Source organism: Passer domesticus, chromosome 10 (genome assembly GCF_036417665.1).
Source record: "Passer domesticus isolate bPasDom1 chromosome 10, bPasDom1.hap1, whole genome shotgun sequence".
Classification (NCBI taxonomy): domain Eukaryota; kingdom Metazoa; phylum Chordata; class Aves; order Passeriformes; family Passeridae; genus Passer; species Passer domesticus.
Window position 1 is genome coordinate 13272350 of NC_087483.1, and position 16505 is coordinate 13288854.

The following is a 16505-nucleotide window of genomic DNA, read 5'->3' on the forward strand; positions in this document are numbered from 1 at the left end:
AGGATCAATGGCTTAGCATTCATTCCCCTTTTTAAGGTTTCTCTGTATATTCCCAATGCTCTTTGTTGCAGAACTGTTAGCAGGGGTTTAGTCTTTGAAAAGGAGCTATCAAAGTAGGTATAACAATTCTGTGATAGTTTACTGCAAGAATTGTTTTACCATTTTTGAACTTCCAGCCATCATTATTTGCTGACAAAATGTTTTATTGCTGATGAGAAATGCTGAAAATGTTTCACAGCATGGAGTAAGTTAAACTCTTTGAGAGGGTCATTTCTTATGAAACTTGGATGCTTTAGACATTGGTGGCATCATTGAAGTATTTCCATCCAAGCTGCTGATGGCAAATGCATGCCACCTAGAGATGAAAATTTGCTTGGTCTTCATCTTAAAGGGTGGAAGTCTTCATGCTTTAGATCTTTCACTTAATCTAGTAAACTTTTTGTTGAAAGGATTAATTGACCTATGATTCCTTTGTCATACTGTTCATGGCCAACAATGCAGCAGTAACACTTCTGGTCATCCAGCACAGGAGCCAGGCCAGGTTTTTCTATCACTTCCTCTTGTTAATTTACAGTTCTGTGGACCTGCCTGATCCACTGTTATTCACGATTGCTATTCTAATTTAGTTTGCTTATTAGGTGTTCAAGAACTTCTCTTGCTGGCACAATTTATGATTTTATGGATGTCCATGAAAGGTCTTTAAAAACAAAAAAAAAAGAAAAAGTGGAATAAGTGGAATCAGCCAACTTTAGCTCTTAAGTCTAGTGAAGGATGGTTCGATTCTCACTTGATATTTTGGGAGTCTTTTCAGTGATGTGCTTAATTCATTGTTTCCAAAAGCAAAAAGTGTGTTAATTCGTTGGTAACAGAAGAAATTGGTGGAGGTGGAGGCAAGCATGGCCATGCTCACTGTAATCTAGTGAAGGCAGCTTTGGTGCTCCGTTTTCTCTCTTCTTCCCAGTATTTGAAATCAACAGAATCATCCCCAAAGGGATGGGATGGATATACCCATACCAATGTGGTATTATATATATGTATATATATAATATATATTAAGCAAAGGATAAGATATAACAAGAAATTGTTAGTGAGTAGCTCTTGACATCAGCTCCTCTTCTGCCAGGCTCATCTGTTTGTCCAGGCACACATGGGAAGGGGCAGGGAAGCTCTCCAGTGACAACACTCTCATCTGAGCACTGGTGAAGCTTCAGCATTAGGTACTGTAAGGCCTTTTGTGTTGAAAAATTTAGGATGATCAGGGGTATCTATGACAGCAGTATTGGCTGGGTCCATCCTAGTACCTGTTCTTGATGCTTCATATCAGGCATTATTTTCCTGGAAGTGTCTTCCAACTGAAGAAGCATTTGTTTCTGGGATCCTGTAATGTAATACTGATGGAGTCAATGGCTCTGAATCTTGAACTCTGAATTCTGTAGGTTTTTTTTCTTTGTACCCCTTGAACCCAGTTCATTATTAGTATGGGTTTTATCTGCTAGAAAGGGGAAATACGAACCCAGTCTGCTTCCCACAACATTTCCTGCTGTCCTGCTTCTGATGATGGCACTGGAAAGGAGAAACTGCCCCATCCACACACCCTGGACACTCTTATGATACTACGTCATATTTGTAGTGTAATTGAGTTGCTATGCCTTGATTCCTGGGGGAGAGGCTTGTGTGCAAGGGTCCAATTTGCTTTGTGTGACCCACCCTGCACCTCTGGAGTCAGGATTGCTGAATGGTTGTTTCTTCTGCCTCCATCAGGGGAGGCAGAGGTGGGAGTGGGGCAGTTCAGGAGCGTGGCTGGCCAGAACAGCTTGTCTCACCCTGTGGGTTTGCACATCTCAGGAGTGGAATAGATGGGCATGGTCTTGGTGAAGGAGTCTCAGTTGCAGAAGGTAAGTAGATGTTTCGCTTATTCTAGTAAACATATTGTTTAATTACTTAACTCTTAATTCATCATAATTAAATAGTCTTATCTGTAATTTAAACAGCATCAGTTTACTAATACTTCAGAATTAATCAATAGTCAGAACTGTAAATAACAAGGCTTTACAAATTGCCAGTGTGTGTTGCCATGAAACAAGGTTACTGCTTCCGTCAAGTGCCGAGGGCTGTTCTGTATTTCAGGCACTTGAGTAAAACCAAACATAGCATCTATAAGCAGCCTATACCTATGGGATCACAAACTATATTGGAAACATGGATGATTTCAAATTTCATTTACAGGATTCTAAATTTCATTTAGCATTTAAAAAATAGAATATTAAATGTAATAATCTCTGAGCATGCACTGGCTGAATTAATTGTAGAACTGATCTCAGTCCTATCTGTGACTCTTTATTCTGTATAAATCAAAGAATATTTTTGGACAGTTGAAGAACTTGCACCTCTTGCCTGATAGTATTTAGGGTGAATTCACAGGTAGAGAGATATTGTTTTGAGGAATATAAGTGTTACAAACTCCTTCCAGAAATTTGTGTCCACTTGATGGCCATCTTATGAGCACAGGGCTGGTGCAGGAAAAGATGAATTCTCTCTTTCATGGCTCCAAATGTGATTGGAGAAAAAGTACCTTCTGCTCACTGCTACTGTTTCCTGTGTCCTTAAGCTTCTTTAATTTTATGCAAACTAGAACAGTAACAGAGAAGGAAAAAAGGGACAAACTCTTAAGGTATTGTGCTCATTTTTAGTAAATACCATTTTTAGATGCTTTTGAATACCTCCATTAATTTGAAGTATTTTGACAAGAAAAGACTGCAGGCAGAGATGGATGAAGAAATGCAGTTTACTGTAACATGTAGTATCAATACTCTAATTATTTGCAATTTTGGGTGGCATTATCCAGTACTTATTTTGAAAAGGCTTGAATCAGAGGGAAATATGAATGATGGAAATGCATTTGATGCCAGTAGATGGAAGAGGGGAACAAACCACCTCTGCTCAGCCTTCCCTCCAGGAAAGCTGCACTTCTCCTTTAGTGGCCTCAGCCCATCTGTTTGCCAGTAAAGCAAACTGGCAGTTTTTCTTAGGTTGAAGAATGGGTCCTGGTGTCAAGAAAAACCTTGGGTGTGTATATTTGCTTTAATTACTTCTTAAGTTCAGCTGCATGCACAGCTTCTGTGACAAGTTCCAAGACTGAGCTTCTGGTACAGGCTTGTTTCAATGTTCATGAACTGAACCGAGTCAAACCTCCTTGCTCTTTTTGGATTTTAAACAGACACTTTTAGGACCACTGATTTATTTTTTTTTTATTGTCAGTGTTCTACCAGCCAGGATTTGAAACAATGTGAGAGTTGAATTGCAAGAAGGTATTTAAATACCTACTGGGATTTTGCCCAGCTTTAAATAAAAGTAATAACTAACTGGTGTGCTGGCTTGCCTGAGGGTTTTGCAGCGCTAGCAGCACAGTTGCTTTGGAGCTGCTTTGTGTTTGGATACATGAAAATACAGCCTCTTGTGTGCCTGCAGTCTAGACATCACTCATGGGAGAAGCAGCTTTCAGTATTTCAGTGCATGCACAGGTTGTGTTTGAGCAGGGCTGCTGGAAACTGGAGTGAGGAATAAATAAGCGTTTGTTAGCCTGTTAGTTTGGTATCAACAGCACAAACTGTATGGATAATTGCTGTGCAAACGGCATTTCAAGTTAATTCCACCAGGGAGAGTCAGAAATAAACTCTGTGGTAGCAGCTTTGAAAGTCACTTGTGGCAGCTTTGAGTCCAAAAATAAACGCTGCACCCACGGCTGGTAAAACTGGAGGAGCTGGGTATCATCCTCTGTCCCCAGCTGTGAAGAGGGAGGACCTTGCACCATCTAGAGGAAGAGAAAGGATAGTCAAAGGGTTAGAAAAGGAACTGGGGGAAAAAACTGACAAAATCTTGTTTCCTCTGTCAGTTTTAAGACATGGCAGAGCAGATTCTGAAGTTATTTTTGCACTTCTGTCGCATTACATGAGGAAACAAGGATCAGTAGTGCAGAAAATAGCCTGAAGAGGTGGTGGAACTCATCAAGAAGAAGTGCAAGTTTTATAAAACTAGCCTTGTCTGTATTTTCAAATAGATCTATACTTTAATGTGTGTAGGTATATGCATTAATCGATTCATTCACACATCATCTAATTATTTATAGTGTAGTGGGAACAAAGACTCTTCCAAGGAATTCTAAGTTTATAACTTCTTAAATGTTATAAGTTTGTGTTTGTTTGAAGTCAAACAAACAGGAGGCTCTGTCAGAGGCAGTTGGTGTTGGGTTGCTGTAGAGCTCTGTGGGATCATTTGATCACTTACTGAAAGCCTCACTTTTGTGTGCTTTGCTTCAGGAAGTTATTTAGAGAAATTGCCTGTTCTTTTGGAACTGAGTTTTCTTTAGAATAAGGTATTGTTGGGGCTTAATCCAGAGGCTGCTTCGAGTGCCTTCAAGGACTGTCCATCCCTAAAAATATTCATGGGCACAACCTCACTGGCAAGCTCTGAGACCACTTCAGAGCCAGTCCTCCCCTGGCTGGGCACCTGAACGAGTCTGGCATTCATTTAGTGAATAAGACATGGCACTTAGTCTGGGAGTTGTGTCCTGGCAGGCAGCTGGCACTGGAGTGGCACAGACAGGGCTGATGATGCTTGGCTGGGCTTGGAGGGCTTAGAGGTTGGTTGGGTATTTGTCTATAGCTCAGTCTCAGTTTTGACTTTGTAAAATACATGCTTTACTTACCCTTAGGTAGTAAGTTCCACTTTATTTTATGAGAAACAAAGCAGAAGCTCAATTTTAAAAACAGGCTTTTGACTGAGATTTCTTCCCCTATGAAGTACAGCTTACCTTCATATTGAACAATGGTCTTTTAAAGGAAGACTAAGGCTGTCTCTTTTAGACCTGGATTTTTTTCCCAACAATAGCCTTGTATGTGGACACTTGAGAGCAGATTCCAGGTTATTGAAAATTAAATGTAAATGCAAAACTGGCCTATTTGTAAAATAAGTGATTCTGTCTAGTATCTGAACATACAGGCACCAGTATTCTACTCTCACATCCATCCCTGGTTTATTTTTGTCCTTTTAGGGACTACTTGCATTCTAGTTTCAGAGTTGAAACGCCAAAATGCATTTTGTGCAGGTTTGAGGGGTTATTTTGCTGTTTATTTTTACTTTATTTTGAAACCCTCCGTGCCAGGAGAAGGCCATCTAAAGGCTGTGCTCCAGCGTAGGTGAGTTACAAGTTCAGTGTGTAAAAACTGGATGACTAAATGGTTTGCTTTGTGCTCTAGGTTTGCTTTTTATTGTGTCTTATCTGTAGGTCAGCACTGCTGTTTCAGAGTTTACATTGGCGTCTTGGGCTTCAGGGATTGTTTTCCATTGATAAAATAAGCATCCAAAAATCCACAGTTCTTCCGAAGAGCAGGAGGAGGGATTGCTTTTTGCTGCGTGACCCTCATCAGGGATCAGCTTTAGGAAAAGCAGCTGAGCAGTGCTACCGTGGAAGTGAATTCCTGTTGATTTTGGAGCTTTTATTACTTTACATGAGTCACGAGTGATTCCATGAACTCCTTGCTCTTGCCTTCCTTGTCAGTGCCTGGCCGTTTGCAGGGGTGGGAATAGGCAGAGTCCCCCTGTGGGTGATTAATCCCCGTTCAGTGGACGGGGGCTCACCTTGGGCAGCTTAACAATCTATTTTCTGCGCTTCCGAGCTAATGCCGCGCTGAGCCGGATTAGCCGGGCCGTGAGCTGGGAACAATGGATGGAGAGCTGGGCGTGTGGGGGCTCCTGGGCTCCTGTCCCCTCCTGGGCAGGCTGGGTGGCCTCCAGTGGGACAGCAGGGAGCCTGCTGGCCGGAGGGAGAATCAGGGATGTGCGGTTTGGAAATGCCACCTGGCGGGTTTTCCGTGTGGGGCTGTGCCGTGTCACCTCGGTGCGGGTGTCCCAGGGAGGCAGCCCGGCTGTCACAGGTGCAGATGAGCTGTGCTCAGCACCGTGGGGTTAGTGGCACTGAGAAGTGTGCCTCGGGGACACTTCCCCTGGTGAAGAGCTGCAGGAGTGCATTCCCATTGCTCTCCTAGGGCTGGGAGCCTGGGGGACATAACCCAGAGCCCTGCTTTCCTGGGACCCACTCTGTGACAGTCACGTGTCATTAGGTGCTGAAATTTAAATTTAAATCCCAGTTTATCTCTGCATCTCTGTGCCATGCAGGGAGACGTTTATAACTTTGTTCTTCAAGCCAGTTGGCCAGAAGGGCAGGGTTCCCTGAGAGGAAGCGTTGTGTCCCATTTTGAGCACAAAAAATGGGATGTGAGAGAAGAGCGTGGTGCATGTGTTCTCTCAGCTAGCTCTGCTCTGTCTTTTTAACTCCTCTTGTTGTGTTTGAAAGTCTCCTGTCAGCACACCTGGTCTGGTGCACAGTAGAATTCAGATACAGCAAAGTTCCTGAGAAACAATATCCATTCAAACCTTTTTTGCTCAATATTTTGAACATCTCTTCAGAAGGCTAACCTGTGGTGTTATCCCTAAATATCATGGAATGAGCATTGGAAAGTTTAGGGGAGTTGTTTATTTATCCTATTTGGCTTATTTATCCTTGTTTGGCTTGCCTTGAGCAGCACTACTATAAACTATAGAGCTTGACTTTATTGCTCAGCCACCTGGAGAAACATAAAGTTGGAAGTAATACTTCTTTTTCAGGATGTTAATTCTGTAGTGTTTTCAAAGAAATTATAGAGGGCGGAGCATTCTCAGGAAGCAGGACGCGGTAGGAAATTAAAATCCAGATTCACTGACCTTTTTAGCTAAGAGCTTCTCATGGAATTAATCCAGCTTTGAGCTAAATTAATTTTTTTCTGAAGGATTTGCTTTCTGTACGTGCACAGCTGTTTGGCTTTTCTCTCCTGACCCGAGTGCAGTGGGGACAGAGGCTCTCCCTGCCCTGCTGGAGGCATTGCAGGGATGGCAGAGCAGGACAGAGCCCTGTGGTGACAGGGACACGTGGGCAAGGACAGAGCACAGCGTGCTCAGCTGCTTGGGCTCGGCTCCTCCTCGAGGTCTGGGTGTTCTGCAGTAACCATGAAGGCAGTGGGCAGAAGGTGTCAGGCCACCCTCCCCTCACCACGAGACTGCAGCAGTTCATTGCCATCTCTGGGCCTCAGTTTCCCATCTTAGTGCCACTAACAGCATCCGTGTGCTGTCTCTGAAGTGTTTGGAGAGGTCTTCTGTGGATGGCATTAGAGCCAGGCAGTGGTAGCACCCTTGTCTTCAGCTATAAAAAATCCTCTACACTGATCTCTGTTAAGAGAGGAGTGATTCTAGCTCAGTCTTGTGTGGGCATTTGCTGTTAGCCATTGTGAGATTATTTAAATAAGTCTGGATTTGGGTGTGCAGCTCAGGTAGGAAAGACTGCTTTGTTACAAATACTCCACCAAGGCAATTCCCACACTCCAGCCAAGCCACTCAGATCAGTTAGATGATGTTGAAATTTTACTTGAAATAAGTAATTTCAGCATATCAATACTGAAGTTAAACTTTATTTTTTTAATTTATATTTTCCAGTTGGTAGGCTGAGAAATTGAAAACCACCCCTAAAGCTCTCATGTCATGCCCAAGTCCTTTGTGCTTGCAGAGAAGGGGGCACAGCCATGCACTTGCTGTGTGCTGCAGTTCCTCTGTTCCTGTGCATCCTCTCACGTCAGCACTGCTGCTTGAGGGAGTCTGCTTTGAGACTCCCACCATAGCCAGGCTCAGGAGATGTGCAGAATAACTGCCATAGGGAAGCTTTGGACTAGGAGTCACTTTGAGTTTCACTTTGTAACTGGCTGTAGCTCACTCAGTTTGTCCATTTGGGGTTTTGGAAAGGTGTTTCTGCTCTCTCATTTTGTGCCTTTTTGTCCCCCATGTTTATCTGAAGCATCTGCGGCAGCGCTTTGACTTCCTGCTGCTCTCAACTCAGGCTGTTTCCTTGCTTTAACTTGACCTCAGTGCAGTTCTTGAGCAGCAACAGTCTTGACTTTTCTTTCTTGAGCTGCTCACGTGCTGACCCACGGACTCACAGAGCCATTAACTGGAGAGGAACCTCTGGAGACATTGGTCATTTGACCATCTCTGATGTGAAGCAGGACTTGGATCCTTCATAGCTTTGTCCAGCTGAGTCCAAGACCTCTAACACCTACTAACCTGACAGTGAGACTGTTTCTGATTTCTAAATTGAGTGGCATGAGTATTTCTGAGGAACCTTTCCATGCTGGTTTGACTGCCTGGATAACAAGGATTATATCCAGTGCTGAGAAAAGAGTGCTGTAGTTAGGGAAGTACGTGCAGTAGGAAAAGGTTGTGACAAACAAACTTTGTGTTTCTAAACATGAGGGAAGCTTGTGTTCACCAGTGCAGTTATCAAAACACCAACACTGAATGTTCATGAACCACTTGGTGAGAAACTCACTGGCAGAGTCTCTAAACACTTAAATTAGTTGCCTTGTGCCCTACTTAGTTTGAATGGATAGAGCTCATCTGTCATGTTCACTATTTTTTTTCTCCCCTACGGTTAAAAATCCCAAAATCGTATGTTTGGTGCTGCCACTTCAGAGTTTATTTTGCCTTTTGCTTCTTTTTTTTTTTTTTTTTTTTTTTTTTTTTTCAATGAACCTGTTATTTCAAACTAGTGCTGTGAGTTTTGGGTAGAGAATTTGTACTTGACTTTGCGGCAGCCTAAGTGAGAATCAGATACATCAGAGCACAGATACAAAGCTTATGGCAGCAAGTGCTGTTCACTTAGGAAGTTTTCCTCACTGTAAATGGCAGCCTCTTACATAATCATTTAGTATATATGCTGCTTAGATTAATATTCCCTTGGAAACTAAGGAAGACCCATAAGGTGCTTGTGGAAATGGTGTGTTCTTACTTTGAGTTCAAAATGTATTTTGTATTTGCAGATTCCTAAATTTTATTGAATTCACTTTTTATGTGAACTCAAGAAAACTTCTGTTTTTTATGGCTGCCTTCTGAGCAGTTTCGTTTCATACCTTCTGAAGTTTGTTCATTTTTTGGCCTGGTCTGTGCTGCTGTTACTGCAGGGTGCAGTTATGGGGTCAGGGTGTGTTTTGTTGGTAGCAAATCCAGTCTAATTCTCCCATAAAATCATTGAAGTCTCTCTACAAGCAGGAGGAAGTTGTCCTAAAAGGATTTTTTCAGCCATGATGGCCACATTTGGCTTATTTTAGTTTGAGTTCTCCTTTGACCAGCTTTGGATAATTACTCTGCTAATAATTGTCCCGCTGAATTTGTTGTTTCTCCTGTTTTTTGTATCCCATTACTTTTAATATTGGACACAGAACAAATTTCCTTCTGAGGTAAACAAGCAGAGATCTTTTTGTCTGGACTTGTATTTGTTTTTGTTTTGATCTATTAAATTCAGTTTTAAAGTAAAGTAAACCTTTGATTTTACTTTATCTTAAGGAAGGAGCAGCTTTGACCTCTCCCAGATTGCTGAGAGAGGTAATCTAAGGTGATTGTGTTACAAACCCTCAGGAATCTCCAGATTATGTTTTGTCACATCTTTACAGAAAACAAAAATCACTTTTTAGCAAAACACTCAGCTGAATCCAGGGTTCTGGGTTCTGACTGCACTTGGAAAGTTGTTTTTTGAAGAAAGGAATGCGCGCTATTTTTATTTTATTACTTTAATATGTATTTGCATTTCCCAGAAACATCAAGAAGCCCAGCCAAAATGGCCAGTTACCTCTGAAATGGTTTTTGTGTAAGACACTGTGTCCTTTGCTCATCCCAGACCCTGAAGAGGGACACTATTCATCACCTGTAGGACCTGGACCTGGCAGTGCTGCCAGCCCGCTCTGCCTGCAGGGCCCTGACTCAACTCGATGAAATGCAGAGATACCAGGCTGAATTCCCCTCCCACACCTGCATTCAGCTGCTGGCTCTGTTGGGGGGTTTGGCATTTCGGGGTGCCTGTGGTGCTCCCTGTGGAAAGGCCATGGAAGGGCTCTGCCTCCCGAGCAGAGCCTGCTTGGGAATCTTGGTCACCGGCTTGGCTTGTGGCAGAAACTCAGAACAAAGAGATCTCTGTGGGGGGAGTGGGATCACTCCATGCCAGTCCTCTGGCGCTGGAGAGGAGGGTGTGGGGTGACATGTCAGGGTTGCCACACTTGGGGGTGTTGTGGGGTCAGAGCTGAGGGAGCCTGAGCAGGGACCCAACCTTTGGAGCCAGTCAGGTTTAGGGACAGCCCAGTGCTGAGAAGGGAGGGAGTCCTACAGATCTGCATCTCAGCCCCATAGTGCAAACTGGGAAGGAGCTGCAGTGGGTGCTGGAGTGGTGAGGGCGGCTCTGCGTCCCCTTTGTATTTCCATCCTGGCCTTTGTGCCTCCTTCTCCTTCGTGCTCTTTGCGTCAGTGCATTTTTGAGGTGTAAAAACCAACAAGCAGCTCCACGGCTTTGGTTCAGAGGAGGCACAGATGTTGTCTCGTCTGTGGCCCTGTGAAAATACGCCAGTGTGCTTGCAGAAATCTGTGGGAGACTTGCTTGTGGGTGGGGATTTCTCATTTTGTTTGTTTCTCCTTCTTGTTGTAGAAGGTCAGTGCAGCATCAGCTCCCTCTTTTCTCTCTGTTACTTGGCTGGTGGCAGCAACACAGCTTTGTAGACTCAAAAAGCAAAGCAGCACTTAGAAAGTTGACTGGAAATTACTGTGAAATGGTGCCTAGAAGTGGCTATGTGAGTTTATGAAAGAAGCTGATGTGGATACTTAACCATCTAGTGTGACATTTTAGGTGCTTGTTAAAACCTGCAGAGTTGTTATAGCCAGGATGTATTAAAAATATGCATGGGACAAGGTATCAGTATTATTTCTTACCAGAATAATTAATACAGCTGGGAAAAGCACTACTTACCAAAGACTTTACCTGTGTAGTGCTTTAAGCCCATATTTATCTAAAAAGATCCAGCTTTATCTGCCTGGAAACCTTGCTTGTTACGTAACAGAACTGCTTAAAATGGTTTATTTGAGCAAAAGTGTGGATGTTGGATGTATGCAATGATTATCTTCAATACATTGAAAAAGGGTAACTTTTAAGTAAATCTGTGTCTGCTGACATAGATTTCTCCTGGCATTAGGAATCTTTACAGTTAAAAATAAAAATAATCTTTTCCAGAGTGAGTTTGTCTTTTGAGGAGTTCATGGTTTTATAAATTGTGCAGAGTGATGCTGTCTGCAATCCAATACTTGGTGTCATTGGGCAACTGAAGAGAGAAACAATTGAGCAAGGCTCATATTTTTTACCACAACAGGGCAGAAATTAATTGGTTTTAGTTCTTTTACTGTCCTTAAGGACTTCAGCCTTGGAAAGACAGACCTTGCAGGACTGGTAGCAAAGCAAGCTGTACTGCAGAATGTGGTCAGGCAAGGGGAAACAATTCACAAGTTCATAAGCACTGGACCAACTGGCCCCACTGGGTTTTCTTTTTGAGGGAAGAAGATCAGTAAACTGGAACTCAATCTCTCTTTGTAGGTGAAGTCTGTGATAAATCTGCTGTTTGCTGCCTACACAGGGGACGTGTCTGCACTCCGGAGGTAAAAATCACTGGGGGTTTGGAACAGGAATTTGGGAGTAGGAAACGCTGCTTGTTTGGTTCCTGCTGTTGTTGTTTATTTAGGAACATGCACGTACACTGTGTCTGGGTTGGGGGCATTGAGCTGCATGAGCTAGAGATTGAATATGTTCATCCAAAACCCAACCAAAAGACCCAAATCTAACCATCAAATCACACTATCCTGAATCCCACTGTGTTCCATTTCTTTGGATCACAGTAAAACAAATTTCTTTAACCATTTTTTTATAGCAATGGCAGAAAATCCTGTCTGTACTCTCACCTGCTTTAATATTCAATTCTGAAAGTGCCACAAAAATTCAGGTTGGAAAATGTACATTCTTATTGGACAGGTTAGGACATCGAGCTTTGCTTTTTAAATCTGGAGGAGAATCTGACAAAATTTAAAGTAATAGTGGTAGTAGGCTAAATAAGCATTAATTTGGCTAGAATGTATCTAAATATAATTAGTGGGTGGAAAAATATGTGGTGTATAGTTTAACTCTGCTGTCCCAGGGAATCAGAGTGAAGCAAGAACCCTCCCAATCCCTTAATGCTCCTCAGGATTTTCAGACTTGAGAGACTTCCTGGGATTTTCTCACCTGGTATAAATTTACTTTGCCTTATGTGGCTTAGCTTGTCCATGGATGATTTTAAATCAGGCATGTTGACTGTTATGTTTTCTGCTAAGATGTGTTATTTCTCTTTATGGCAACTAAAGAACAGAAAGGAAGTCAAGGCACTGAGTTGGTTTTCAAAGCCAAAGCCAAAGCCCCTTTCATTTTCATTATCAGCAAAGGTACCATGTGCTCATGGTGCTGCTTACATCCTCTTGTGGCAGGGCAGTGTCCTGCCATGCTAGCTTTGTAATGTGCTTTAAATCACCCAAGACTTGGCTCTGCAATCTCTTTTGTTGTATTTTATTTTGTTTCTAAGGTTTGCTCTGTCAGGAATGGACATGGAGCAAAGAGACTACGACTCACGGACAGCCCTGCATGTGGCAGCTGCAGAAGGTACTGTCTCCTCACACAGCATTTGCTGTCTGTCTGTCTGTCTGTGTGCTTTAGCACATCCTTGCTGTCTCTGTGCATAAATAGAGATACAGAAGTCCATGCACTCACAAAGCTGCTCTTCCTGCAGGACACGTGGATGTTGTTAAGTTTCTGCTGGAAGCGTGCAAAGTGAATCCTTTCCCCAAAGACAGGTGAGTGTTTTTATTGCTGGTTTGGAGGAAGGATGCTCCAGTAGCACTTCCCTACTCCCTGTGAGGAGAGGTGCCTGTCAAATAAGAGTGGAATGTATTGAGCCAGGCCACTGAAGCAGAGGAATGGGGTCCTACCGGTTCTCTGTAGGTTCTGCAGACTGAGCAGGAATGAAAAATGAACCACTAAACCCATTATTTCAAAGGTCATGCTCAGCTTAATGAAGTTCCACAGTTACTGAACTGAGTGGGGTCTGTGTGCTGAGCCATTAGTGCAGTATGTAAAGAACTGGATTTGTGGTGCTTTTTGGCCCTGTGCTTAATGTGCTGATCTTAAAAATTCTGTGCTGCTTTTTGTAGGTGGAACAACACTCCTATGGATGAAGCTTTACATTTTGGACACCATGATGTTTTTAAAATTCTTCAGGAATATCAGACCCAATACACGCCATCAGAGGATAACAACGATGGGAAGGAGAACCGAACGGTTCACAAAAATCTGGATGGCTTGCTATAATCATCTTCAGCTAGATCCTAAGAATCAAATCACTTACCTATTTAATTGTGGTATGCATAAGTAATGAAGAGCGTGTGTGTTTCTATCTGATAGTGGTATATATTTTACAGAAGTCTCTGTTACTTCAGTGTTACGTTACAGGAGTTTCTATACGCACAGGACAAATCCAATCTCTTCAAAAGAAACAAAACCAACTAAGAATCTCCCTCCATAATGTGAGCAATATTACCTCATGCTGCATATAATTGATGTATAAAAATATTTAGCTGTTGTTGGCTTTACTGTGCACTACTTAATTTATTTTTGTGTTCTATGTGAACTCTAGTCTGTGGTCAGGAACTTTTCTGCTGAATTTTTGTTTCTTTAGCCCTCTGTTTCCAGTATGGCCAGGATGAGCCAGAGTACTGTCAGGTATGAGCGTCAGTGAGGTCTTTTGAAAGCTGAGGATGCTGATGTAGATTTAGGCTGGGTGTGTTAAGTAAGGATCTGCACTTATCTTTGGGAAAAAAATAGAAAAAAAGAATTCCACACAACCTTGTTTACATAATATAAATATCACAGAGTGTATAGGTGACACTTGTCAATGATCTAGGCTTGTTCTTAGAGATAGTCTTGTCAGGGAATGTGTTTTAAGGTTTGTTTGACCAAATGGTGTAGGGGAGTGTGCCGTGTAGCTCCGGTGTGTAGTGGGATTTTTGTCTTGGGAGCTTTTCTCCCAGTTCCCTTTGTCTTGCCTCCCTCCTCTCTCTCCATGTTCAGCTGCTAAAGTACTTCCCTGTGGCCGGGGAACGCGGGTGCTTCCACTCCATGCAGGTGTTCCTTGCAGGTGTATTTGCACTACCCCTGGGGCTGACAGCTGCTGCTCCTTCCTCTGGCTGCACCAGGAGCCAGCCAGGGCAATGGAAGTGCTGGAAAGGCAAAGAACCAAACCAAACACAGTCTGAGCTCGTTTGGGCTGTGGTGAGGAGCACGGATGGAGTGAACAGCTTTAAGGAGCCTAGAGCCAATCACAACAGGAGCAGAGCAGGAGATAAGCCAGGTTTTGGGGTATGTTCTCTTCTTGCACTGCCATCAGCCAGGGAGCAGGATATTGCATCACTGGGATTCCCCTGGTGCAGGACAGGAGTTCAGCACCAGGAACACGAGTAAGTAAATGCCTTTTGTGCTGAATGGTGGCATTCATTGTCTTGCCACTGAAGCCAGCATGGCACGTGCCCTGTCATGGAAAATGTAGGTGCAGGTATTTGTAGTTCACAGAAGTCCAATATTGCCACAGCTCCCCGTCCCATGTACAGTTGCTTGTGCCAGTAGTGTGGCACAAAACCTCAGAAGTGAGCAGTCACTTCAGATACACACAACACACTACAGTTGTTGGATGTAGGCAAGGATTTTAGCACAAGAGTTTTAGGCAGGAATCATTTAGCACATGGAAAATGAGATTGTGCTTGAGAATTGTGTATATGGTGGTTTTTATCCTAGCATGTAGTGTACAAGTCATTAGTAGATCTCAGCGTTCAAATTTTCTGTGTTTTGGCACCAAAATCTCCTGAAATAATGCCCAAATTCTTCCTAGAATGCCCAAGCACTTTATAAAGATGATGTGAACCACGTTACCCTCCTTTAGCAATGAGTACACTAAGGCTTGGAGAGAAGTAACTTCTCCAGAGCGACCCAGCAGGTCAGTATAGTTGAGAATAAATCCTTTCAAGATCCTGTACAGTCTCTTGTCAAAATGCCATACTGCCTCCCTGCAGGGAGGACAAGCCACATGGAAAAGTGCTTGGTACTCATCACAAGCAGTGATGTCTTCATCATGAAAGAGTCTGAAAGTCTAAAGCCCTCAAATAGCATCTCGAAGCTGGCTGGCATGGTTATCAAACACTTTTTCTTATGAATCCTCCTGTTCTTAAGCTGGTTTGGTTTGGTTTTTGTTTTGTTTTTTGTTCTTCTGAAGATCAGCTATTTTTCTGAAGGCTTTTAACCCATTCTGTTCACATCCTGTGTCATGGCCACCGCCGTTGTAAACAAGAACTAAATGAAATGGCCTCTGGCTCTTTGTTGAGCCACATCAGTCACTGGGTAGCACAAAGCAAAAGGTGTATGAGCTCCAGTGTAAAGGAATATTTTCAGATGGATCCTAGTTTGAAATTATGGATTTCAGTGCTAATCTTCCCTATTTTGCCCCTATTGCAACACATTCTGTAGCTTCTCAGAAAAATACCTGATTCAGCTTTGTTTAACTGACATTGCATTGTTCAAACTGGCATTTTTAAATATAGGTATATTATATAGTACACATGATATAAGCAAACCAAAACCAAAAGGATTGTAACTGAGCTAACAGTGAAGATCATAGCTGTCCCTAAACTTAATGCTTTCATACCGAGTGCTTTTAGCCAGTCCTAGCTTCAGTGCATTTTTGCTGGTTAGTTTTAGTATTTTCTCATTGTGAGGAGAATGGATTATTTTGTAATGTCCAATTCAGCGATGCAGCTACTTAGACATGGCGTTATTTATAAATATAAATATATGCAGTACATTGGTTTGGCTGTTTATCATTCATGACACTGACATGTAGATTTTACAGTAAATAGCTTTTGGTTATCTTCTCCAATGCTGACTTCCTTCTGCTCCAAAGAAGATTCCCCCCACTCCTTTTGTTTTTATGTCATGTATGTTTCTTCTGTATCACAACCTGAATTGGTTCAGCTAACTTAATGCTTTGTACTCAGAAATATTGTGGTAGTCTTAGCATTAATTAGCCTTTGTGAACAAACTGTATTGTACCAGATTTTTTTTTTGCTTCAGAGCTGGACTATCCGTGACTATACTTACTGGCAGTGTACTTCTGGTCATTGTAACTGACTGGGCTGATCTTGACTTTTAGATTCTGTATTGTGGGGACTAGACAGTGATGAATGTATTTCTAGCAGTTTCCCATGAATGAATCTAAACTTGAGCTGTACTGGTTCTGAAAATGAAAGTTATTTATTTTAAGAAATAAAATCCAGATAGTGTTGCTTTTTACAGCATAATAAATGGAAATATCAAGATGACGGTGGTGCTGGTGGGTTTTATTGGTTATCTGTGGGACTGCCATTGAAATAAGTCTTCAGTTGTGGGAAGGCTGTCCTGGAAAACCTACTCTGGTCATTTCCATTGTGCAAAGCACACAGGAAATCAGAATGAATTTCTGTAAAGTAGTGTTTTTCTTATTTTT

The 16505-nt window shown here is 42.5% G+C and overlaps 1 protein-coding gene across 6 annotated transcripts in view; it reads left to right on the top strand.

Annotated features, from left to right (window-relative positions):
• Positions 1–16338, top strand: part of GLS (glutaminase) — a 107192-nt gene extending 90854 nt beyond the window's left edge. For all 6 annotated transcript variants that reach the window (XM_064433873.1, XM_064433871.1, XM_064433875.1 and 3 more), the window contains 4 exons: positions 11489–11550; positions 12504–12580; positions 12708–12771; positions 13129–16338. In XM_064433873.1, the coding sequence (XP_064289943.1) occupies positions 11489–11550; positions 12504–12580; positions 12708–12771; positions 13129–13285 (360 nt within the window). In that variant the 3' untranslated portion in view covers positions 13286–16338. The remainder of the gene's footprint in view (positions 1–11488; positions 11551–12503; positions 12581–12707; positions 12772–13128) is intronic.
• The last annotated feature ends 167 nt before the right edge of the window (positions 16339–16505 follow it).